Source organism: Miniopterus natalensis, chromosome 1 (assembly GCF_054644295.1).
Source record: "Miniopterus natalensis isolate mMinNat1 chromosome 1, mMinNat1.hap1, whole genome shotgun sequence".
Lineage (NCBI taxonomy): Eukaryota > Metazoa > Chordata > Mammalia > Chiroptera > Miniopteridae > Miniopterus > Miniopterus natalensis.
This window is the reverse complement of record NC_142081.1, coordinates 98,094,192-98,120,084: the sequence shown is the minus strand read 5'-3', so window position 1 is coordinate 98,120,084 and position 25,893 is coordinate 98,094,192. Positions and strand designations below refer to the sequence as shown.

Genomic DNA, 25,893 nt, shown 5'->3' with positions numbered 1-25,893 from the left:
GCACGACGCAGTGTACAGATGTTTTATTGAGTTGTACGCTTGAAACCTGTATGGTTTTGTGAACCAATGTCACTCCAATAAATTCAATTAAAAAAAAAAAAAGAAACAAAGTGAGAGGCTGCTGAATTTAGACCTTCATGAGAATCTAATTAACGAACACGTACTGTTACTTCCTTTTGCACATGCTCTTCATCCTTGAGTAAACCAGGTTATGAATTGGTACAGGCAAAGAGAAGTCTCTCATGAACTTTGTTTGAGACTCAAATTTACAAGGAGGAGGATGCAGAATATTAATAAAATACACAATGCTTATAATATAGATATGCAAATACAAAGAATTCTTTAGATAAGGGAAAGAAGGTGTGCATGAAAGCAGGGGTTGGGATCAGACAAGATGAGCTGGAGGAATTAGGGCTCTATCCTACAATTTCCAGGACATAAGAATGCTCTCAGCTTGCTCCTTTCTCGTGCAGTTTACTCTGGTTTTACCAGTGAATGTCCCATAGAACATAGTGTGCCTGGCCCCCTATGGGGCTCTGTTGGGAATCCACTGATGGGGGTGAAGGCAGAGAGTGGAAAGATCAGGTCCTCTCTGCACTGTGCTACTGTGACCGAAGTGGTGAGTTTGGGAGCAGGAAGACCAGTATTTGCTTCTTTGACTGCATGCTTATTTATATTTCACTTCATTCCATAAAGAATTTGAAGAGATTTACCACGATGCTGTTGGGTATGTGTGCCCAACAGAAACTGAAGCAAAAAGGCTGGACCAGGGAAAAGTGAGCCCCATTAGGAGACTGAGGCCATGGTGCAGGTGGGGGTGAGGCCTGCAAGAGTACAGAGATGAAGGGATTGGGAGGAGGCCAGGGCCTGTCTGACCTAGAGGTCAAGGTGACTGCCACCCCTTCCATCATGTGTGATGGGGATCCTGAGGAATGCCTTCCCACTGAAGAGTAATATGGGTCTCGGGTGCAGGTGGAGCTGAGATCCATGTCTGGGTGTCATATCCTGAAGCTTGACTAGATAGGGTGGGGGAATTAATCCAGGTCCTTCAAGCTTGTAGCCAGAAAAAACTTGGATTATAGTTGAGTGGAGAAAACAAAAGACTGATTAATAAAGTTTGGGAGGTGTGATGAGATCATAAACAGAAAAGAGTTCCCAAGACCAGAAGTTGGAATCATTGGCAGCAGGTTGGGGAGAGGCATGCTGGGCAGACCAGGGGAGGGTTCCAGGACAGAGGTGGATATCACGCAGTGGCAAAGCTTATGGCAAGGAAGAGGAGGGCTGCTGGTTGAAGAGGAAATAGAAAAGACAGACCTTGGTGGGCCCACTTAGGGCCAGGGCTTGGGGAGGAAAGCCAGGTGCCAAGGGTACAAACTCTAAGGAGCTCCCTTGCCCTCCTGAAAGACTGCACTCCAGATGTCTGGCTGGCTCCTCATCCCTTCCCTGCCTGGTACCCTCCTGGTGCCCTCTGTGAAGTTATCAGTAAATTTGCATCTTATTGGTGATTGGAGATCTTCCTGGGATTGAATGCTGGTCTACAAGGAGCATCACATGGGCAGAAGAAAGGCTGCTGCCGGGAGTTAGGGCACAAATGACCCACTTTCAAGTTTTCCTGTGAATTCATCCAGGAGACTTGGTTTCAAAGCCAGGAACAACTGCTTTTCCTTTCGTGAATAATATGAGTGAAAGGGATTTTTACCTCCTGGTGTCCTTTTATGTTTTGGAGAAAGAAGCAAGGAATTTACAGTAACTCAAGCCAAGATCAGGGTTAGAGTTAGTGTCCCTGTCTCAATTCTCCTGAAGCCCGATCTCTGCTGTAAAGAGGAGGCTTTGCTGCTCAGGGATGGAGGCCATAGACACTTTAGAGGAATTTTTAACAATAAGACAAAATTAACAGGCTTTTGTCATTGATTCCTAACTCATAAGATTAAACTATCTGGAATCACATCCATCCATCTGTCCAACCAACCACTGAAAAATCTTTTATTGAGCATTAATTTCGTGCCCCGCACTGTGGTAATTGTTCCTGGGAGAATAAGAATCCTTGTCTTTGAAGCCTGGATGTGTGGAGGGTTTCTGTCTCCAGTAAGTTGCAGGTACACACAGCCCTGTGCTCTGTGGCAGGGACCATCATGTATCAGAAGACACGGTCAGGTAAATTATGGACGCAGTTTTGAGGAGGGGAAAGTTGTGTTTAATTGGGAGGATCAGGGAAACCCAGATGAAAGAGTTGACATTTGAGCTGTACCTTGACCTTAGAGGTTTGTGTGTATTAGTTTCAACTAAAACAAATGTATAATTTAATGACAAAGTTTTAGTTAGTGGCTTAAGCGAAAAATGAGTGAATGACTTAAGGGAATAGGTGTGGAGCTGGCCTTTTGCCTAACCTTATTAGATATTAAAACTGTCACCAAGACCTATTTTCTTTGTATTTCTTGTGACCTGGATTTTCTCCAGCTCAGCTCCACTCATAGAAGGACTTCTCCTTCTTGGCTGCCAAGTGATTGCAGCAGCTCCAAAGGTTACACACCCTCATCCTCAAATCCACTGTCAGAGAATGAGAATGTTTTCCCTCCCAGGCTGAGAATGGGGAGTATGGAGCCCCCTAAAGAGGAAGTCCAGTTCTGCATGGTACAAAAAGAAGGAGGAGTGTGTCTTTCATGTGTCTTGGAAAAATGTCCAGCAACTACCACAAATTAAAGCAAAGAGGAAAGATTCCAGGTGTGTGGAATGCAGTGCAGCAGAAACCAAAGTGCAGGAACAGGTCTACCACCATCCGTTAGTGAAGCTCCCTGACCCTTTGGTGCCTGGTCAGCCCCTTTCCAATGGGAAGCTTCCCTTTTCCAGTGTGGTCAGAGAATGAGTTGTCTGATTAGATTCAACCTCTTGTTAACACAATAGAGCGCTTTCCTGTCTTTTGAGATGTTTTTCCTGTGCTGTTACCTTAAGTTCCACACCCTCCTATAAGATTTTTGAGGAAGAGAGAACTGTTCTTGCAAAAATGAGGCTGTTCCCTTTGTATAAATGAGGGAAGAGGCCAGAGCGTTCATGGGAGCTAACCCAAACAGGAGAGCTTGTACAAGTTGGGGCCACACAGAATGCTGAGTCATCTGATTGCAGGTGGTGCTCGTTTCCTGCTACTGCTGGCCTCTGCGTTCAGGCACTCTTCAACTAACACTGGGCTGAGTTGCAATAAAGGATATAAGTTACTTGTTTAGAACTCAGAATGTGCTTCCCTTAGAATTAGGTTGTTAAGAGGAAACATGCTAGTTAAGCAGTATTAAAATTTAATTTTCCTTTACTTTAATGGAAAGAAAAGGAACTGAAGTAAAATTGGACCTGCTAAGCTTCAAAGAAATATTTCTTCATCCTAAAATATTTTCCTAAAAGATCGAAGATTAAGCAAAACAATTACTAAGACACTGAGAAGTGGCAGTCATTATAGTTTGCTTTTAATGAAATGCTTCCATTTCAGACAGTAGTGACTGAGCCTCTGCTGTAAAAGGTCGAGATGATCACCTGCCATGTATCCAGTCTTGGTTCCATGTCACAGTGGCTCCAGTGGACAGCACTGGTGCTTTTACTTTGACATCACTTTTCATGGATTTTTAATTTTGATTCAGCTCTTGGTTGGATGGATGTTGTCAATCAGCAGGTTTTTTTCCAAAAGGACATCTGTGTTCTGAATTCCTAGAGTCTTTTGGCATTGAGAATATCTATTGGTTGCTCTTATACTTGAATGACATCTTGGATGAGTATAATGCTATCACTGGGTCATATTTTTTCTTTTAGAACTTTATAGACTTGCCTGCATTGTCTTCCAACATTAAAACGTTCATTAGGAGACGTCTGAGGCCCAATATATTTGCTTTTTCTATCTTGATGCCAAAAGATATTTTTCATTCTTGAAGCTGTCTTGGTGTCGAGCATTCTGTATCAAACTATTCTGGAATCTGGCATGCTCCTTCAATCTAAAAAAGCTGTTTGTTTCAGTGAAATTTTCTTACATTACTCCTCATTCCTCTTCCTCCTAATTTTCCTCTTCTTGCTCTATTACCATTAGTATTACAATTTTTAATTTATTATTTTTAGTTTTTTTCAGATAGCTAATCTTAACAGTATTACTACAGTTGGGGGGAAATTATTTAATGACTATTGGATGAGTGATGAAGAGCAGAACCACAGTAAACATTCAAAGTTTCATAAAATCATTGTATACACAGTTTTATAAAGGTATAGGAGAATAGCAAAGTTGTTTGTGTTATATAGGATTCACTGCCTGTTTCTATGTCACCAGATTCCATTAACATTTAATTATTAACTTTAGCCATTTAATTTTCTAACAGATTCCTGCTTTGGCATATTTTATATTTGGATTTATCCTGCCAAAGCTGTTAGAATTGGTGGGGTATTTTGAGATTGGCATGACTGAAGAGAACTGCCTGTTTATACCATGTTACTTAACTCATATAGTATGAAATTATTGTTACCTTAATTATCAAATATTTTTCCTATTCATGGCTTTAATTGATTGTTTTAGCTATTTTCTTGCCATTTCATTTCCTGAAATTAATTAGATCAGATTTAAATATCTTGATAATCACTGTACTTATCTATGTGATAAACTTTGTCTTACTGTCTTGTAACATTTACTGGCACATAAATTCATGTCGCATTAATGTTCACTAATATTCAATACTGTATAATTGTAGTGCATTATTATAAAACTCAATAAATTCTCCCAAGTGACCTAACTGTTCCAAAAATTGAATCTCTTTTATGAACATATAACTTACACGGTGCTTTAAAAATGTCTTGCATTTGAAACTCTTCCAACTGTACTTCTGAGGAGCATCATTGCAGTTTCCTCAGCATATGACAGTGATCGTATTTTAGAAATAGCATCTTGGTGGCACTGGGAAGGGTGGAGTGGAGAGACCAGAGACGGGGAGGGCTATTAGGGAACAGTGCCAAAGGAGATAGCCATGGCTGGAGCAACAGCAAAGGCTGTGGCAACGAGAACTGGTTTAGGAACCAGGATTCTTCCTCAGTCATCTTTATATCCTAGCCCCATGCCTGCACACAGTTGGTACTCAGTAATTTTTTTTAAGTAAATGAAGGTAGAATCAACAAGGCAATGATGAGTTATTGTCGAAGCAGCAGAGGACAGGGAGGAATCTGGAATTTCCCTTGATCTCTGGCTTGAGTGGCCTTGGAGTTGTAGATAGTGCCATTCACTGCTATAAAAAGGGCAGGAGGGGCAGGGGTCCCACCCAGCAGTGCACCTGCTACCTACTGAATGAATGATGTGGCCCCACAGAACATTGTAGACCGTGGATATACCAGCCCCACGTCTTGGGAGCAGGGGCCACATAGAAGAGTGGGGAAGAAAAAGCACCAACTTTCTCATTCCCATTCACAGGCGTGAGGCCAGCAGAAGACAAGAGTGTGAAGCAGACAAGGTTTCTTTCACTCACCTTTTCTTGCTGCTTCTCTTAACTAGTATGTTAACTAGTATCTCTAGTATCTTCCTCTCTGAGTCCTCAGGTTCTCCCATCTCAGCCACCTTCTTCTCAACCAATTAATAGCTGGAAGAGGGAGGGCCACAGGAATAATGCTTTCACTCCCTACAAGTATCCCAGGCTCTGTAATTACCTGTCTCTTCTCCTAGCTTCAGAAATCTTGTCTTCCCCACTGTGTCACCCAAGGCATAGCAGGAAACCAGTCTGAATAAATGCATTCCATACTACTGTGCAAATGACTGGTGGGTCCCTTTAAATGCCCTCTAGCTAATTATTTGAGTTTCCAAGGGAGACTGCTCCTTTTGCTACTCCACCAAAGTGAAAGCTACCAGTCCGCTCTTGTGAGGGTGGGGGTAGGGGTGGTGGAGTGGGGAGTTTTTCAGTTGCTGTGCAGGCAAGCCAGGCCCTGCCCTGGATTCCTGCTCTGGGGCTGGCTATCCTCCACTTATCCTGCTTTCATAGGATTTGTGCTTCCTGCATTTGAGACACCCTATTTCCTAGAACAACATTAGTATCATGCTGCTTTGGTCCCAGCAGGAGGTATGGCTGGACTGGGGTGGCTTGTCCATACTGGGAAGGGGACAGCCCAGAAACCACACTTATTGGTGACATTTCCTTACTGTCTGAGGTTGAGAGGTTTACCCACCACAGTGGGGCTACCCATGTGTAGTTAATGACCCCTCTTTTTTAATGGCTTCAGAATGTCCGATGTGTAACTGGCACTGTGCTGGTCATTTCACATACACCAGTCCATCTTTGTCCTCGCAGCAGTCTGTGAGAAAGGCATCCTTATCCTCAATTTATAGATGGGCAAAGTAAGGCTCAGAGACAGACAGTAATTTATTCACAGCCTCATAGCTAGGAATCGGAAGAGTTCAGATTCAGGTCCGAGTCTGTCCTCCACCAGAACTCATACTCTTTCTGCTGTCAGGTGGCCTCTGGCATGACAGTTTAGGATGGGAAGATTGAGAACCCAGGAAACATGTTGGGGCTTGAAGTAAAATATTAACAACATAGTCAGTTCACTGTACAGTCATAAAGGGGTAGAGCTTTGTGATAATTCCTAGATTGGATGTTCTTCGAAGGTTCTCCATTGACTCCTATTTAAAATCCAGATTCCTTTGCTTGAAATGGATTATGGAAACTTGGAAAATCTAAATAGGTGAAAAGAGAAAGAGGTAACTCCTATCAACATAAACTTTTTCCTTTCCTTCCTGCTATCTCTATAATCATCTGAAACTAAATAGACAACACTTATGTCCCTTAACTTGCTTTTCTTATTATAGGATGTTGTGAATGTCTTTCCAAAAAATATACAGTTTTGAATAGTTCTTAGGTAGTTGCATCTGTTGATTGTGTGATTTCTTCCATTTCTTTTGTGGTTATAAGGTCTTTACCATTATGAGAGTAGATGGGGGTATTTTCGCATCTAACTCTGTGAGCCATCAGAAATGTATCTTAGGGTGTGTGTGAAGCAAAGCTCTAACTGGACCCCTCCCTCCCACGCCAGCCAGTTTCTCCAGATTCCAATTGTTGAAAATCCCTTTAATGTCCATTAGTTTGGGATGCTTTCTTTATTATATGAAATATACATTCTTGTAGATGCCAGGGCCTACTCCAGGACTGTCTGGTCTGTTCTGCTGATCTTTCTCTTGAGTTTTAGACTAGTTCCACACTTTTAATAATGGGAGTTCTATAATGTGTTATCTGGCAGAGAAAGTTCCCCTTCCTTACACAAGTATTTCAGAAATTTCTTAACCTGTTTGCTCTGTTTATTCCATCATGTGAAATTAAGAATCAGTTGATTAAGCTTCAAAATCTCATTTGTAATTTGAATAATTGCTTTAAACCTTTATATGAACTTGAGGAGAATTAATATTAAAATATTTAGTCTCTCCAATCGGTACCTTTCTGTTTTTTAGACTTTCTTTCTCAGTGGGTGTTTTTGTCCTTTACTCCGTATAGTCCTCCATATTTCTTTTTTTAAAATTATTTTTATTTTGTGTAATTTAAATTTTTTTTTTCATATTTCTTAGAATTATATCTAGGGGTTTTTTTGTTTGTTGTGGTTTTTTTTTTAACATTTTAAAAATTGCTGTTGTGAATGGGAGCATGGAGTGTTTTTTTTCCCATATTTTCACTTGCTTTGCTGGGATAGAATTTAGCTATTTTCTTCTCTTAATTCTGGGATAATCTAGGCACTTTGCTGAGCAACTGCTTATTAACTCTGTGGTGTTTTAGTTCATTCTTTTGAGTATTTCAGAAACAAATGACTGTCATTGTGCTTTCCAGAGCTACTCTTCTTTGTCTGGTTAAGCCTGGGTTCCTGCCCTGGAGCTCCTTGTGGGCTGGTGTCTGCGTTACCTCTGGCTCCCCCCAAATGCTAAGAACACAGTAGGTGCTCAGTGAGTGTCCCGTGAATGAGGGTGAAGGAATCCTAGGCCAAGGAGGTTATTCCTAGTCCTGGGACAGCACCTCAATGGGCTATTCCGGTGCAGGGTCTACACCTCAGTCTTACCAGAAGGCTGGGGGCTTTTGTCCACTTCCATACAGAGGGGGAGCAGTGACCACTTTCCCCAAGGAAGCCCCATTCCGGGCAGAGGGGGGCTGGAAATAGAACCCAGTAGGGACTGTGGTTGACCCAGAAAGTCTTGCCTCCCTCCAGCCAGGCCACCTGAGGTGTGCCCCTTCCAGGCTTGGAACCCTCTTTCTGAGGAAGGGAAGCCAACTTCAGACTCAGCCCCCTTTTTATGGGTCCAAAGCAGGGAAAATTAAAACTGGCTCTAGTTCTTCTTCATTTCTATATCCTGTAAAGTTGCCCAAATTATTAGTATTCTGTTCTTTAATTTAAAAAATAGGTAATATACTCACAAGGTTCAAACATGAAAGCAATCTAAAAGGCATACACTGAAACATCTCCCTCCATGTCTACCCTGCCCCATCCATAATTACTTTTATTAATTATGTGTCTTTCAAAGATTTCTTCATTCAAATATAATCAAATATGAATATATGCTTATTTTTCTCCACTCCTAACACAGAAGGTAGCATCCTATACATACACATCTACACCTTGATTTTTTTACTTGAAATGTACATCACTTATTATATGCTAGTCGTTGTTCTCATTATTGAATGTGTGTTGAACACTCATATGCTAGTCACTGTTCTAACCTTTTATATATATTATCTCATTTAATCCTCCTAATACTCCTATTATTATCCTCATTTTGCCATGGAAATTTTTTCATATAAAGAGCTTCCTTAATTTTTTACAGCTTCCTAGTATTCCATTGTATGGGTGCATCATAATTGATGTAACTCATTACCTAGTGATAGACACTTAAGTTATGTGGGGTTTTTTGCCATTATGGGCTGTGTTGGATTGTACAGATGTCAGGTCCTACATGTGGAGATATAGCTGCAGAATAGATACCTAGAAGGGGGATTGCTGGGTCAAAGGATAAATACATTTGTGAATTTGATGAATATTGCCTAATTGCCCTCTGTTGTAGAGTTATTAGTTCTTTTCATAATTGCCTAGCATTTCTCATTAATAGTGACATTGGTGAACACTAATATTTAACTCAATTATAATAATCATTGTCTTTGTTAAGAACATTTATATAGGACTTATCTGATATGACCCTTTACAGCACTCCCATATGTGATGGGAATTATCCCAGTTTTACAGATAAGAAAACTGAGGTGCATAGAGGTTAAGTGACCTGCCAAAGGGCACAGCTGAGGTCAGATCCACACCTACCAGGCTCTTTTCTCTGTTCCAGCTGCCACTTAACCTCAGTCACTGGCCCTGTTGCTAGGTGATGGGTCTCTTACTTAGATCAGGTGTCTCAAGGCTGGAGTAGCTGAATGTTCATGACCCACTGGCAACCCCCAGTCCCTTTTCCCACTCTCTGGACTCTCTAGGAAATCTCTGCTAGCCTGGAAGAAGTCTCTCCTGTGTTTGATCAGGAGGATCAAGCCCTGAGACCTTACCCTCTTGGGTGACTTGGGAAGGTTGAGAGCCAGCAAAGCTGAGGACCAGTGCCTAGTGCCCTAATTTTGGATTCAGGTTGGCTACCAGGCTTTTTGTTGGCAGTTCCAGGACAAGTTAATCTCAGTAATTGAGGCCAAAATGGCCCCAGCTAAGAGCCTTTCTCCTGGCCTTAGGAGGACTGGTATGTTATCATTGCTGGTTAGAGTAACAGTATTTCTGGGAAAGTAACTAACAGTATTTTTCCTGGTAACATATAAAGCAACATTGCAATGGTTAAGAGTATGGACTTTGAGTCAGACTGTGTTTTTATATTAGTTTGCTGTTGCTGCTGTAACAAATTACCACAAATTTAGGGGGCTTAAAACAATACAAATTTATTATGTGTAGCTCTGGAGATCAGAAGTCTGAATTGGGTCTCATTGAGATAAGATCAAGATGTCAGCGAGGTTGTCTTCCTTCTAAAGGCTCTTGCAGAGATCTGTTTTCTTGCGTTTTCCAGCTTCTAGAGGCTGCCTGCATTCCTTGGTTCATGACCCCCTTCCATTTTCAAAACCAGCAGGATAATATCACTCTGACCCCTGCTTCCATGATCATGTCTCCCTTCTTTCACTCTCTTGCTTCCTCCCCTTTCCTTTATAAGGCCTCTGTGATCACATTGGGGCCATCCAGATAATCCAGGATGATCTCCCCATCTCAAGATCCTTAATGTAATCACTCCTGCAGAGCCCTTTATGTCATGTAAGTTACCATCGTCACAGGTTCTAGGAATTGGTACAGGAATGGGGGCCATTATTCTGCCTACTACAGGTTGCATTAGACTCTTACCACTTACTAATTGTGTGACCTTGGACAAGTTGTTTTACCTCTTGTTCAGTTTCCCCATCCTTAAAATGGGCATAATAGTTCCTTCCCCATAGGATTTTGGGAGGATTAAATGAGTTAATATTTATCATGTTTATGATTGTTTCTGACATATAGTAAGTGCTATGGAATTATCTGCTAGCTGAAATCTATGAAATAAATAAAAATATACACATTCTTTGATCTAGCAGTACTTTTTTTTGCCATCTATTTCACAGAAGCAAAAGCATCCATGCATTAGGCTACATAAAGCATTGTCCATATTGGCCAAAAAGAAAAGAAAAAATGCATAAACAGGAAATCATTGTATGTCTATTAACAAGAGTGACTCAATCAGTTGCGGTACATCTGGAATATTAAAGAAAATACAATTAGATCTATACTTAAAAGACGGAGAATATCCTGAATGAAAGTTAAATTAGAGGAGGAAATTACAAAGTAATGATATAGCATGATCTCATTTTTAAAAGTACAATGTTCAACCCCCTTCCCCCCAATTGCTGTATTTACTTGAGCCAACTTTTAAACCTCTGAATGTCTCTGTTTCTTCATCTGTGAAATGAGGATAACAGTCATTCTCCCCTGGCCAAATCTAGCCAGGATGAAATGGGATGAAATGTATCAAGTCCTTAGAATCCTGCAGGCAGCTGCATAGCCTGGATATTTGTGTAAAGTGGTTTGAGTGGAGAGAGGTGTGGAAGGATGTACCCAGGATGGTCACCTGGTTACCTCGGATGTGGGGAAAGGAAATTCAAAAGTGGTGGGAAGAGATGATTGCTTTTAAAAAAATATGTCTTTGCATTGTTTCCTGGATGGAGCCTAGCCATTGTTACTTTAGTAACTTTTTCATATTCCAATGTTTTATTGGTAGTTTGGATACTATCACGATAACCACAAACACTGAACTGGGGAAAGCACAAACCTGGAAACATACTATGGTTCAAAGTTTTGTAATTTTTTAAGAATTTAATAAAAACTTAAAGGGGAAAAAAGCAGGAGAGCCCTAACTCAGGCCTCCCTTGTATGTCCTCAGCATCTACTGCCGAGGCTGCTCCAAGCCTCTGTGCTGCACTTGTGCGCTCCTGGACAGCGGCCACACCGACCTCAAGTGCGACATCACGGCGGAGATCCAGCAGCGGCAGGAGGAGCTGGAGGCCATGACGCGGGCGCTGCGGGAGCAGGACTGCGCCTTCAGAGGCGCGCAGGCGCAGATGCAGTCGGCCGTCAGCCAGCTGGGGCGCATGCGCACCGGCACGGAGGAGCTGATCCGCTCAAGCGTGAGGCAGCTAGTAGCACACGTGCTGGCGCAGGAAAGCGAGCTGCTGGAGGCAGTGAACACACGGTACCAGTGCGAGTACAAGAAGATCGCCGGCCAGCTGGGCCACCTGGACGCTGTGCTGCAGCGCATCCACACGGGCAGCCTGCTGGTGCAGAGGATGAAGCGCTACGCCTCCGACCAGGAGGTGCTGGACATGCACGGCTTCCTGCGGGAGGCGCTCCTCCTTTTGAGGCGGGAGGAGCCCCAGAGCCTGCAAGCTGCTGTGCACACTGACAGCTTCAATGAATTCAGGGAGCGCCTGCAGGACCTCGTCTCTTGCATCACCCAGAGGACTGGTAAGCACGAGAGCCACCTTCGAGGCTGTCCTGTTTACCATTTAGTGGCTTGTGCCTTACTCTGCTCCCTGGGGAAGGTGGGGCAGAAAAGATCCTTTCCTTGTGACAGAAAAAGAAACTGGATTTTTTTTTTTTTATTGTCTCTTGGGTTTGAGCACATCATAGGTTCCAGGACTCAGGATAAAGGAGAAAGTAGCCCCTGACATGGGGCTGCAACCACCCAGAGGGGTCGTGTTTTACCCCTGTGGATTAGCTGTGATCTTGTGATCCTTGGGGAAGTTAAGAAACTACAAAGCTGAGAACTAGACCCAATATCATTGTATCCCCAGAGGGACCAACCACTCCAGGAGGTCCTCTTAAGCCACCTGTGTTCAGCAACATAGAAGTCAGCTGGAATATGAGGTTAAGGCAGAAGTGGGCTGAGAAACCCCCCTGGGGTAGCTGAGTGCTTACCCATAAGCACGCTATGACTCAGTGGAAAAGATCATTTGCCCCCAGAGTGGCCTGCCATCTCGACCAACTGCCACTTTGTGGGCCCTGCCTGGTATTGGGCATTTGGGAGGTCGGAAACATCAGATCAGTTCCTCACCTCAAGTTGTCCAGTCCAACTGGGAGAGCATATCACATGGCTAGAGAAAGAGACAGTGCTTGGCTCTGCAGTACAAATTCAGGAGCTGTAGTAGCTCCACAGAGCTGGATACTCCAGGGGGACTTTCAAGGGGTGGGGGTGTGCAAGACGGCTTCCAGGGTGAGGAGACTTTAATGGCTTTTTGACCAAATCTCTGGGGTGGAACCTGAGCTCTGGACAGCTTGTGTGAAAAAGTGGAGGGAGGCTAAGAATCCGAAGGCCCCAGGGGAGGTTCCAGTGATAGAGGGCTCACTCCCTTCTGGCCTTGGAGCTGATGGACATGGGCTCATAAAAGTAAAGTCCTAGAGTGGGCATGGACTTGTGCCTTCTCAGCCTAGGCAGTGAATGTTAACCCATATACAGGAAACGATCCCACAGACTTTTAAACAGCTTGCCCTGGGGGCTGTAACTGGGCAGTGACAAAGGAGTTACATATTATATTCTAAAGGATGAGAGATTTATATTAAATTTAATAAAAACCAGGCTGCAGATCAGAAGAGTATCATGGAGCTCTCCCTGTATGCAGAGAAGTCAGTGAGCAGTAGCACACCTTTAGCATCATTCACACTTTGCTTTGGTGTTGGCTCAGAGTTGGAGAGAGGTGCACTTGTTTGGAGCCAAAGGCAAGTGCCCACTACTGCCACCCCTTTCTCCCTTCTGGCTGGATTCATTCCCACTGTGGTCAGTGAGCTTTCCTTCCAACTGTTAATCCCTCCACGAAGCTGCTGCAGTGTTGTGAGAGGCCCTGGAGAATAGATCTTCAAGAAAAGCAATAAGCACATTCCCTCTTTCCCTCTGTCATTGTCCCAAGTCAGGATATCTCTCACCAGGGTTGTCTCTGACCTGCTTATGACCTTCTCTGTATTCTGCAGATGCAGCTCCACCCAGGAGAGCCAGCCCTGAGGCTACCAGCACTCCCAGGGAGCCTTCTGATATTGACCTGGTGAGATGGGTTTGAGGGCTGACAGGGGTACAGTCCAGCAGGTCAGGCAGGTTGAGAGTTCCCCTGTGTCAGAAAGGAAACTGAGTCTTACTGTCCCTGTGTCTGCAGGTAATAGAGTAGGGAGAGAGCCGGAAAAATGGAGCTGAACTGGAGCTTTCAGTGGGAGAGAGGAATGATGGGGGTGGCTTTCTCTGGGTTCCTAAATGCCACAGTAGCTCTTGATGGGATATGAGTTCTTGATGGATTCAGGAGCACTTAAACCTAGGGGTGGAGAGGAGGTAGTCACTGGTAGGCGCCCCTGATGATCTCTCCCTTCCCTGCACACCACCCCAGATATTTGAGCCTTTTCCTGGGGTCAATGTGTGGACTTTTCCCTCTCTTCCCTCCTTTCCCAGCAGCCTAGGTTCTATCAGTGTGATTTCAGGGTTAGCATATATCCAAGAACCATAGTTTCTCAGGGTTGGAAGGTGCCCATACCCCCCCTAATGTTGGCATTCCCTCTGCAGTGCCCCTGACCTGCACCGTTCAGCTTTCATGCATATACTTTCAAGGACAGGAAGCTCGCTCATTCTTGAAGGCTGTCACTCCCGTCTCTGGACTGCTCTGACTTAAAGTGTTTCCCTGGGTAGAAATGCAATGGCACCCCTTTGACTTGCCCTCTTGGATGCTTGCATGCATGGCACTCTCCACTAGGACCAGCTTCCTCAGTTCCTTCCAGGACCAGGTATCTGGTCTCTTTCCCACCCTGTTCATTCAGGTTTGCATGTGCCTGCCTGTCCGGGATCTGATCAGTCATCCATGGAAAGCAGGTCTTCTGGTGGGGAGTAGTCAAGGTGGCAAGCCTTCTTAGCTTTGCTATGGCATGGCCCGTAGGAGAGGGAGATTGCTGAAGGCTGAAGCAATCAGAAAAGGATTCCTGGAGGAGGCAGGACTTTTAGATCTGAGCATTTTAGAGCTAGGAGAGAACATGAAGTCTAACCCCCTCTTTTACAGAAGATAAAGCTAAGGTCCAGAGAGAGGGTGTGGCTTAATCTGAGTCTACATGGTGAGCTGGGATGGGACTAGAAGGCAGCTCCTGCCTTGGTTATTGGATCCCCATATACATAGCTTCAAAAGTAAAAAAATGACATTGTAATTTTTTGGATAGGAATATAATCATATGGTCAGAAATAAAAATGTAGAGAGAAATGTCTCACTCCCCCCCCATATGCTCATATAACTATCTTTATTAACATTACATATCCTTCCAGAATTCCTTTATGCAGTTACAAGTAAATACAATTATAGGTTGCTTTTTTTTTTTTCACATAGGTAGCAGAGCACCATGTTTTGTGCCCCAGGCTTTTTCAGCCAATGAAGTATTCCTTCCTGGTGCCTTTTGTATCTGTGTAGTGGTCCATTGAATATAGCATGCTCTATTTAGCTAAGTCTCAATCAATGCGTATTTAGGTTGTTTCGTATTACATACAGTGCTAGAATAATGTCCCCAAAGAGATCATTGAATAATAGCAGAAAGTGCCCAGAGTCCACAGATCTCAGCTGTCTTCCAGGTGCCAGTTGCTGGCGGATGAACAAACAGCAAGAGAGCCCATACTGTCCGTGTAAGGCCGAGGCATTTCCCTGTGTCTTTTTCTTCAGGTGACTTCTCACTACCCACTACTAAGTAGTTTGAACTTGGAGCATCAGAAGAATGCTCTTTTTGGAGAGCCTCTTGTGGCCTTTAAGTAATAGGCTGGAGGAGGGGGTGGGCAGGAGGACGGGCCTGGGGGAAAGGAAGTAACACTGTGAGTGCAAAAGGCAGGTGAGGCCCCTTGAGTGAAGCAAGCAGGGCTGGCTGTCCCAGGAGAGTCAGGTCCATCAGCCAAGAGGAAGGCAACTCCTGGATCCACGTCCCTGCCTTAGCCTCTGGTGCCAGCACTCATCCCTCTTGAAACTGTTGGTTAGCTTTCAGTACAGCCTAGGCAGAGATGACAGAACGCGCCCACAGGCTTAACTAGGACTGCTGGGGGGGGGGGGGGGGCGCGGGCATTTCCCTCCTTTGTTTCTCATAGGCTCTTTTTGCAATGATGTTACAATACTTTAATGAAAAAAAATAAAAAATTTTAAAGCTATAAAACAACTATAAATCAGTCATCATGATAATTTTTTTCCTTTACTGAGCCTTCATGTGTCCCCTGCTTCATTAACCTTGTGGATGGGTGTCAGGGAGGGTAGAACAGAAGCAAAGAGGAACCAAGGCCTGCCTTTGGGGAGTTCATGGTCCACAGGGAAAGGTCTTTTACATACTAGCAGCCTGTAGAGCCAGACATGAAAGGATAGAGCAGGATCTTTTCAACTTAAAAACAAATTTTTTAATGGTAACAAAATACACATAACATAAAATTTACCTATAAGTGGAATTGCTGGATTGATTATATGGTAATTCTATTTTTAACTTGTTGAGGAACTGCCCTGCAATTTTCCATAGTGGCTTAACCATTCATTCTACATTTCTACCAAAAGTACACAGGGGTTCCAATTTTTCCACATTCTCACCCATATATATTTTTTAATGTCCTCATTGATTTTTGTTTAGAGAAAGAGGAAGGGAGAGGGGGAGAGAGAGAGAGAGAGAGAGAGAGAGAGAGAGAAATATCAATGGGAGAGAGAAGGAAGGGAGAGGGGGAGAGAGAGAGAGAGAGAGAGAGAAATATCAGTGGGAGAGAGAAACATTGATCAATTGCCTCCTGCACGCACCCTGACCAGCGATTGAGCTCTCAACCCAGGCATGGGCCCCAACTGGGAATCGAACTGGCAACCTTTTGGTGCACAGGACAGTGCTTGACTAACTGAGCCACATAGGCCAGGGGTACTTTTTTAAAAATATTTTTATAATAGATGGTTTAAACTTTTTTGACCGTCACTCAGTGTAAAAAATATATTTTACATCTAGCTTACACTTTATAGACATACACACATACGTCTAGCTAAAACAGAAGCTTTGCAAAACAAATTACACTTAATACACAGGATTGCTCTATTTCCTATTCTATTGTAATATAAAAAATGCGGGTCATGACCCGCTCAATTGCTTTCATGATCTACTAATGGGTCACAGTGTATGTAGTTTGAAAAACACTGGCGTAGAGCACTCACTGGAGACTGCACTTTTCTGGAGTCAGAGATTGTCTGTTTTCTCCCCTTCTCCCCTACAGGCTTCATTCTCTGATTCCCTTTTTGTAAAGATGTTGAGCAAAAGAAATGCAGGAATGAGGGAAAAAAGGAAGTCAGTCCATTATAGCAGACTGTGGAGGAGACCACAGCCCACATCCGAGCACTAATACCAAAAAGAACCCTGCCTGGCTACAGTCCCATACCCGGCACACGGCCCCATGTGCTGGGCCTTCTCTGCCTCTCCCAGCCCAGGCTTGGCCAGGTCATCTCTGGTGTCCCCCTCTGAGAGTGGACCTGACCATGTCTTTCCCTACACAGAAGGGGCAGAGCTTGTCCCAATTAGGAAAGTGTATCCCTGGCCTTGTAATCTCACAGTCTGTCACCTGGCTTTTCCAGTGCAGCTCTACTTGATGAAGGGCCCCTCGGCTGTGTTGGAATGCCTTTCCTTCACTGGACAGACTGCAGGCGCCTGAGCGATTATCATCCGCTGAGCTCACACAGAATTTGAGGCACCAAGTGGTCAGATTAGGGACAGAAGTGTGGACCTTTCCTTTAAAAGCAGCGCTTCCCACATTACTCATTTTCAACAGTCTGTTCAGTTTCACACAATAAGGAAGGATAGAGGGAGGGACGTGAAGGAGACAGTGACTGAAGAAAAGCAAGCTGTGCAGGCACCGGAAGGGAACTTGCATTTCAGAACACTGAGTTCAAACCCTAGTCCAGGCCCTTAGGTATGTGACCTTAGGAAATAACTTCCCCTCTCTTGTGCTTCAGTTTCCTTCTCTGTAGATTGGTGATAATCATAGGATGGTACCTACCTCTTTTTTTAAAACTATAATTTCTTTTTATTGTGGTAAAATTCACATAAGAAAACTATTTTTACCATTTTAAAGTGTAAAATTCAGTGACATTTAGCACACTCACAATCTTTTTGTTGTTGTTAATCCTTACCCAAGGATATTTTGTCCATTGATTTTTATTTTTTATTTATTTCATTTTTAAATTTTTAATTTTTAATCCTCACCCAAAGATATTTTTCCATTGCTTTTCAGAGAGAGTAGAAGGGAGAGACAGACAGATGTTGATGTGAGAGAGACACATCGATTGGTTGCTTCCTGCATGCAACTGAGGGACGTGCCCTTGGCCGAAATCCACCTTGGGACCTTTCAGTCCACAGGCCGACGATCTAACCACTGAGCCAGATCAGCTAGGGCTCCATTGAGTTGTATAGAGAGTGGGGGGAGGGAGGCAGGGGGGGAGGGAGGAGGAGGAGGAGGAGAGAGAAAGAGAGAGAGAAACATGGATATGAGAGAGACACATCAATTGGTTGCCTCCCGCTCCTGCCTGACCAGGGCTGGGGATTGACCTGCAACCCAGGTACATGCCCTGTCTAGTTCCAGAATATCTCCATTACCCCAAAAAGGAAACCTGGAAGCCATGAAGCAGTCACTCCCCATCGTGCCCGCCCCCACCTCCTGGCAACCACCAAGCTGTTTTCTGCCTCTGTGCATTTAGCTATTCTGGACATTTCACATAAATGGAAACATACAATATGTATCCTTTTGTGGCTGGCTTCACTTCACTCAGCGTAATGTGTTCAGGGTTCATTCATGTGTGTGAATCAGAATGTTATTCCTTTTTATGGCTGAATAGTATTCTACTGTATGGGTGTGCTACATTTTGTTGATAGACATTTTTTGGCCATTGTGAATAGTGCTGCTGTGAACATTTATATGCAAGTTTTTATTGGAACATCTGTTTTCCGTTCCTTTGGATACATACTTTGGAGTAGAAGTGTTGAATCATTGAAAATTCTATGTCTGACTTTTTGAGAAGCTCTACTCCATTTTGGGATGGGTACACTCAGCACTGAACCTGGCACACAGTAGTAATAAAAACACAGTCATCACCATCAGGTACTAAGTGCCAGGTACTCTTCCTAGCATTTTACTTAGTAACTTACTTCATCCACATTACCCTGTGAGGTAGAAAGCACAATCATTCCCATTTACTGAGAGGGACTGAGGCCCCATAGTTTTAAGTGCTCTGTCTAAGGTGCTTGATGGCTGTTCTGATCCAGGCAGAGTTGGGGCTCCTCGGGCAGAGTGAAGGCCACAGGGAGGCCAGTTTCAGCTCAGTGGAAGGGTTTCCTTCCTATTACAACTTGGCTGCTGTAGAGGAGCTGCTTCCTGCAGCAGCGAGCACTTTGTCCCTAGAGCTGTGTAGGCTAGATGTGGAACAAGCCTTGAGGAGTTGTTGGGCAGTGATTCCTGGATGCCAGCACCTCAGGGTCACAAGGTGAAGCCATGGAGGGCGTGGGAAGACTCCTGTTCCCTAGGGTCTCTGGGTTTTGGACTGGGCAGCCTGTACCTGTGGCTGGGTGAGGCCTTGGGGATTGGGCTGACCCCAGGCCTGGGTTCCCAGCCCTTGTCCTGCTGCGAGTCATTTCTGATTCTCCTTTTCTGACTTTGCAGCCAGCGGGGGCACAGATAGCTCAGGCGCAGGCCCTGGGGCTGGCTGAGGCTCAGCCTGTGGCCATGGTACAGTCGGTGCCTGGGACACACCCTGTGCCCATGTACGCCTACTCCATCAAAGACCCCTCCTGCAGAGAGGTAAGTTCTTGACAGTCCACCATCCCTCCTGAGAGCCCAGATCCCAGCAAGCAGCAAGAATTGGAGCAGAGTCAGAATCAAGACCTTAGTCAGCACCTGCTCTGTGCCCTTCCTTGCCCTTGGCTGCCCTGTCAGGAATTCCCCTCTACACTGAGCACATGAGTCACTCCCAGGGCAGGCCGAGGCTCGCGGTTAGCAGGCAGGGCCAGTATGCATGGCAACCTGGGAGGACTTTCTGTGTGGAGAGAGGCAGGCTCTGCCTGGTAGAGAGCAGAGGGGATGGCCACAGTCCCCTGCCACCCAGGTCTGGGTCTCTGGAGGCTCCTGACCTGGCACTATGACTCCCCGTTGCACAGGAGGTCTCCAACACAGCCATGCCACAGAAGAGGAAGTCCTGCCAGACCGAGTGCCCCAGGAAGGTTATCAAGATGGAGTCTGAGGAAGAGAAGGAGGCCAGGTTGTCCCTGAGTTCCTCTGAGCAGCCTAGGCCCAGCACCTCCAAGGCAGTCTCACTACCGCCCCTGGAGGAATCCCACAGCCCCAAGAGCCACACCATAGGAAATGAGGAATTACTGCTCAACAGCAACCAGGAGACTGGCGACTCTGGGGAGGCAGGTAGGGAGGTAAGGGGCAGCAGAGGCTGAGGCCTGCATGCTGTCCTCCAGGGGCTCGGTGGGGCCCTATTCTGTAACCTGATCCTCCCACCCAGGGAGCCCAAAGCCAACAGCATTCCCTGTGTCCTGCCCTCAACTGCCACCAAACAGGGCAAGTAGAGCCCACAGTTTGCCTGGGAGGTGAGAGTACATGCCATTTATTTTACCATATGCTTTGCTAGGATTCCAGTGTGGGGAGCACGAGGGACTGAAACCCACAGTTCCTTATCTCCTTCACCCAACACACTCTTGCAGAACCAGCACCATGCCTCTGCACAGTGTGGGTCTCCCCATGAAATGTTTGTTTGGTGGGTGTCTAGTATGTTCCCAGAGAGGACTTAAACCAAGTCCACACCCATCAGTTCCCAAGTTTTTCTGCAAAGCCTACCGCCTGAGGGCCTTCATTTGGCCTAGATATCTTTTATGGTCACTGCCAGATAGAGAGTCCTTGGGCAAGACTTGAGGTTGACTCATAGAATTCTGGAATGTTCAAGACAGTCCAGCTTTGTTCTCATTCTAGGTCCCAGTCTGAGCCCTGACTCTGCTCACACACCCAGCCCTAACTAATATTCCTTGCTCACAAATACTATTGGTAAATCAAAAGTTTTTAACTAGATATAGGGTATCTTTTCACTGAACATCTCAACTTATGGGTCTGAGAATTGGAATACAGCAATGGGCTTCTTTAGGATTGCAAAAGGTTCCAAACCAGTTGGTGCTTGTCAAGCCTCCACAAGGAGCAAATTCTGCTGTCAGGGCCAGCAGCTGGATTAGGTACTCACAGATAGGGCCCAACAGGCAGTCTTGGAAAGCCACTGTGAATAAACAGATCCACACAAGCACACACAGTGAATGTTGACATCCCCTCTTGCAGGCCACACATCACTCACCCAGTCCACTGGCCTGCAAGGGTTCCCGTGGGAGAACTGGGGGCTGAGGGAAAGGAGTAGGCATTCCCAGCAGGGCCTAATGCTGCCTCCCCTGCCTCATTTCAGAGGAGCCCATTGTGGTGATCAGCAGCTCAGAGGACTCAGATGCCGAAAACTCGGTGAGTGGCCCAGAAGTTTGGCCCGGGGTTCCTGCCTCCCCCATTCCAGGTCCCAGGGGACACAGCTCCAGCAGGTGACTCTCAGATCTACCTTGTCCCTGGGGCATTTTCCAGCAAGGCAGTAAGTCCTGAGCTGTCCTGAGGACAGTCTCCAAATGCCAGCTGTGGGCCTGGACCACCCCAGCCCTCCATCCAAATGAGGGGCCTTCAGTAACCATATGTTCTCTTCTGAACTGCTGATAGAGTGCTTCCTTCCAGAGCTGTCTCTTTTCTGGACTAGCCATTGCCTTTGTTGGGAGCTTCCTTATGTATTTCTGTCCCCTCCTCAACAAGGAGTGTAGACACCAGTGAGGGTGAATTTGAGGGGTTGTAAGAGCACGGGGCAGTACTACATAGGGGCCAAACAAGCAAGTTTCACTTTAGGTAAGAAAGAACTACTTTAAAGCCATCTATAATGAAACAGTGGCTTGTGGGTTGTGAGCCTTCTGCCCCTGAGGTTTGTCAATGGGGCTGGGCAGTCACCTGTCCAGGGGAAAAGAGGATCTAAGCAGAGTGAAAGGTTGGACTGGGTGGCCTCTAAGTCCCTTCCAGCCCTCAATCTGAGGTTCTGTATTGGAAAGTGCTTGGAGCCCATGGAGACCGTTGCAACGTACTGCAGACCAGCCCACCCCCTGCTGAGAGCACTAGGAACATCCCAGACCTGCCGGGCCTCTCGTCTGTCCCGTCTATCCCGAGGCATATCCCACTGCCTGGCTTGGCCTCCCTACAGTCCCACCAAGCAAGCTGTCATCCCTGATGCAAAGTCTCCCAGCCAGCCTGCCGAGTACCAGGAGCACACTGCCATCCACCGTGGGATCAGCTGCCTGCCTCGCAGAATACAAAGAGCCACCCGCCTTCGCCATAACCACTTGCCATTCAAAGCATATTGTACCCCCACATCGACTTGTCCTTCCCCCATGGTTCAGACCACCACCTTTGCCATTACAGGTCCTCCCAACCATCCTGCCACCCCCCAGGAGGGTCTTGCTTCCCTCCAAAAGGCGACCAGCCAACCCCGACCGGCTCAAAGGGCAGGGCGGTCTCTTGGCCACTCCCTCCGGGGGTCCCCCCAGGTAGTTCAGTGGCTCAACAATTTCTTTGCTCTTCCTCTCTCCTCTGTGGCTCCTCAGCTTGATGCCTCTCTCAAGGAGGGCAGGGCAGGGGGCCAGTCACCCCAGACTCTCGGGGCAGGACTCTCCCCCCAGGATTCTGACAGGACCCCTGTGGAGAATCCCCAAATCCAGGTCCCTCCAAATGCATCGCTACCACTCCCCTCCTCAGAGAGGCCCCATACCAGCCTGGGTGCCCCTCAGACAAACCTCTGAGAGCCCCAAGTGCCTCCCTCTACAGCTGCTGGTCACCATCCTCTTGTAACCTTGTGGCCAGCACCCACATCCTGCTCCATCCTGCTGCCCAGCCTAGCCCACACACCTAAAGGCCCTACACACAGTAGGCATTCATACATCTTGGTCAAGGAGTGAACCAAGGAAGGAATGGCTGCATGGACTCTGGGCACAGAGACTCTAGTCCTCTTTAGCCGAGAGGGCATGACAGATTCAGCCCACCACTCCTCACATGCCTGGGCCTCTGCTCAAGAAAAGGAAGCTTCTCTTGACCTTTGTACCTCCCACTGCCCCATCCCCCTACCCCATGCCTATCCACTGGGCTTCTGCCAGGAACTAAGCCCCTGAGGGCAGGGACTGTGTCGATCATAGGACCTGGCCGATGTGGCTGCTCAATAAATGTTTGTTGAAAGATCACCCTTGCAAACCCTTCCTCATGACCAACAGATTCCCTGCTGGACTTAGCTCTTCTCTACAGATGGCTTTTGTCACCTCCCTGCACTGAAATTTGGTTTCCTATCGGGTTACTCTGTCCCTCTTTCTGCCATACTCTATGAGTGTCAGAGATAGGAGGTGGGGTCAAGGCCCTCTGTGCCTCCTGGGCTGTTTCAGTCCCACCATCTGATAAGACCACCTGTGCTTTTGAGGTTCCAGGTCTTGAGGTGAACCCCCCTTCCCCCACATAGGGAAGACTCTGGCACCTGCTTCCTAAGATTCTTCTCCCTTCTTCCTGGAGACTACAGCCTCCTCCACCCCGCCTCGGCTCCTTGACCTCTCAGGGGTCTTCACTGCAAGGCCACCCCTGGAACCTCACCATCACTGAACTGCCCATCTCTAAACTGACCCACTCAAGACTGACCACAGCCACCTGTCCCATCAGTAATTTCCAGGACCTCCACTCTCTCCCACCCAGCTCCTCCTGGCCTCCAGTTAGGCCTGCCCTCCAAAAACAACTCTGGAGAGATTCAGTAGCTTGCCTCTGCATTGCCACCTGGAGCCAAATCCTGTTGGAGAAAATCAACAGGAGGAAAACCACAAGTAATAGTCTAAGGCACTCTCCTGCCTTCCACCGCAGCTCACTGCACCCCAGCCTGAGCTCCTGCAGGTGACTGTACCCTCTGCCCTGGAAGACAACAGGAACTCTCAGGTGCTAAGGGAGCCGTGGACATCTTGCTATCCAATATCCAGTCACATTGACTCGGCCCCATCACATTCTCCCTGTCCTGTTAGGGTGGAGGGACATCGACCTCCCTATGGGATTCCTCTTTCCTGGCCCAGCACCCCTGCCTCCTTGAGAGCCTACCCCATCTCCCTGTTGTCATATGCATCTTCAAATACTTCCACTTCCTTCTGTGCTGTAACTAAGCATGCTGAAGGAAGATTTCCCATCTCAGAACCTCTCTTTCCTTACCGCCTGTGTTTCCAGCCCCTGGGAACTCCTTGCTCACCTCCCTTCCATGCTCTCCCTCGTTGTACCAGTGGAGCCTTCCCACCAGCACCAGAGAAACCTCCCTGCCTCCAAGTCCAATGTTCACCTTTAGTCGTTACTCTTGACCAGCATTGGATCCTCCTGAGAGACTAATTCCCCTTGGTTCAGGAGGGCTCCCTCCTGCAGCCTGGCTGCCATTCCTCTCCTTCAAGGCCTCTGTTCCTTTAAATGTTCTAGCTTTGGTTCTGAGCCCTCTTCTCTTTTGGTCTGTATATTCTCCGATAATCTCAGCCAGGCCTGTGTCTTCACTTACAGCTCAGGGGTTGATACCAGACCAGTACAGCCAGAGGCCCTCCCACAGCTGCACTCGGATATCTCATAAAGACCTCAAACTCGTCTCTTGCTCTGCTTGGTGAATTGCACCATCTGCCCAGTTACACAAGCTGAGACCTTGGAGCTGCCCAGGACCTCCCCTTTCTATTCCTCACAGCCAATCCATTTTTGAGTCTTGTCTTTCCACGTTCTGAAATCTGGGCACTTTTTTCCATCTCATAACCTTGATAAATTTAAAACAAAATTGAGCCTGGGTGGAGGTGGAAGCCTAAGAAGGAAAGACACAGAAAGGGATTGGATGCCACTGGTCTCACCAGATTTCCTGAGAGTCAAGCAGAGGAACTGACACCAGCTATATTTGGGTGGTGGGGGTGTCAGGCTAATCCTCAGCCATCAGCAGGGAGCTAGGTGGTGCCTAAGGTTGATCAAGGAAGGAGGGAGAAGCACATTGCAGGTGATGAAGAATTAGCTTCTCACCTTTGAGACTAGCTTTGGAGACGTGGAGAGAGCCAGAGGACCACTGCTTTTGTGTAGGTATCCTTCAGACACAGTTTTTAAATTAACCATTACAGGAGTCCCAAACTTTTTGAAAAAAATGTAAAAGAAAACAAATTAGGCCCCTCTGGTGCAATTCTTACCCACCTTTCATGCCCCTTCCAGACCCCTGGTGCTCCTAGAGTATTCGAAGCAGCTTAGAGGGAGGGGGCAGGGTGACATTCCCTGGGTGCTCTGGGCTCCTGCATTCCCATGTCCTTCCCTCTCCGTGGCCTTTCTCCAACGTTCCAGTGACAGTTGTAGAATACCAGCCTGCTAGCATGCCACATTTTCGAAGTGTAATGGCATGTAAACACCTCCGCCCCCCATTCGGGCTGTAGGCGTGTCAATTGCTGCAATGTACACGTGTCTGGAGGCTCTGGTGCAAGCCTGCTTGGCCGAGGAGAGACTGCGTGAGTGGGAGGGGCACTGTGAAAGAGACTTCACCCTGTCGGATGAGGCAGTGGGGCCATAGTTGTAGTTGAGTGGAGGGGCAAGACCTAGGCCTGGTGGTAGACACCTGGGGTCAGTAGTACCTCTGCCATGGCCCCTGTGTTAGGACCCAAGGCAGAAAAAAATAGGTGTTCTCACCACTCTTGTGACAGATGATTGACCCCAGGGCCTGGCATTGGGAAGACCAAGTGGAAGTAGGAGGGAGCCTAGCCGAGGGGCTGTGTCAGATGTGGCAGAGGAAGGGAGGCCTGTGGGGAGCAGCTGCTCCAGGGGAGGAACAGTGATGCTGGTGAGTGTGTCAGAAAAGTAGGTGTCCCACTGGGAAGACAGGAGCCATGTCCCCTAAGGGGCAACAGCAGCCTGTAGAGGAGCTGGGGCAGTGGGCAAGGAGGCCACAGGCAAGCTAACGAGATGGGCCTGTTCCCAAATACAGGTGAGGTATCTCTGGGGCTTTCCAGATTTTGCAAGAAAGAGCTGGGGTTTTGTATCTGCAAAAACTAGCAATGCATGTGTCTTGTCAAACTGATCCCAGCTGTTGCTTAAGCTTGGATGCTGAGAAAGTCCCTTAGGAGTTGGGGACTCTTAGTAAGCAGTAATATCAGGTACTAACTAGGTAGATATCTTCTGGTGACTAGATGCTGAATCGCAAAAGGTTTTGCTTCTATCTGACTGGTTGATGACGAAACATGGACTAAATCAGTAATTAGGACAGTCCTCAAACCTGCCTG

General features: G+C 46.5%; 1 protein-coding gene across 2 annotated transcripts in view; it reads left to right on the top strand.

Moving 5' to 3' along the window:
- PML (PML nuclear body scaffold) overlaps positions 1-25,893 on the top strand; it is a 42,057-nt gene that overhangs the window by 8,074 nt on the left and 8,090 nt on the right. The window contains exons 3-8 of one of the 2 annotated variants that reach the window (XM_016201710.2): positions 11,417-11,997; positions 13,498-13,568; positions 19,196-19,333; positions 19,690-19,948; positions 20,982-21,034; positions 21,655-22,833. In XM_016201710.2, coding sequence (XP_016057196.2) covers positions 11,417-11,997; positions 13,498-13,568; positions 19,196-19,333; positions 19,690-19,948; positions 20,982-21,034; positions 21,655-22,398 — 1,846 coding nt within the window. In that variant the 3' untranslated portion in view covers positions 22,399-22,833. Of the gene's footprint in view, positions 1-11,416; positions 11,998-13,497; positions 13,569-19,195; positions 19,334-19,689; positions 19,949-20,981; positions 21,035-21,654; positions 22,834-25,893 lie in introns of those variants that run through there. The other variant, XM_016201687.2, reaches the window with a different exon arrangement.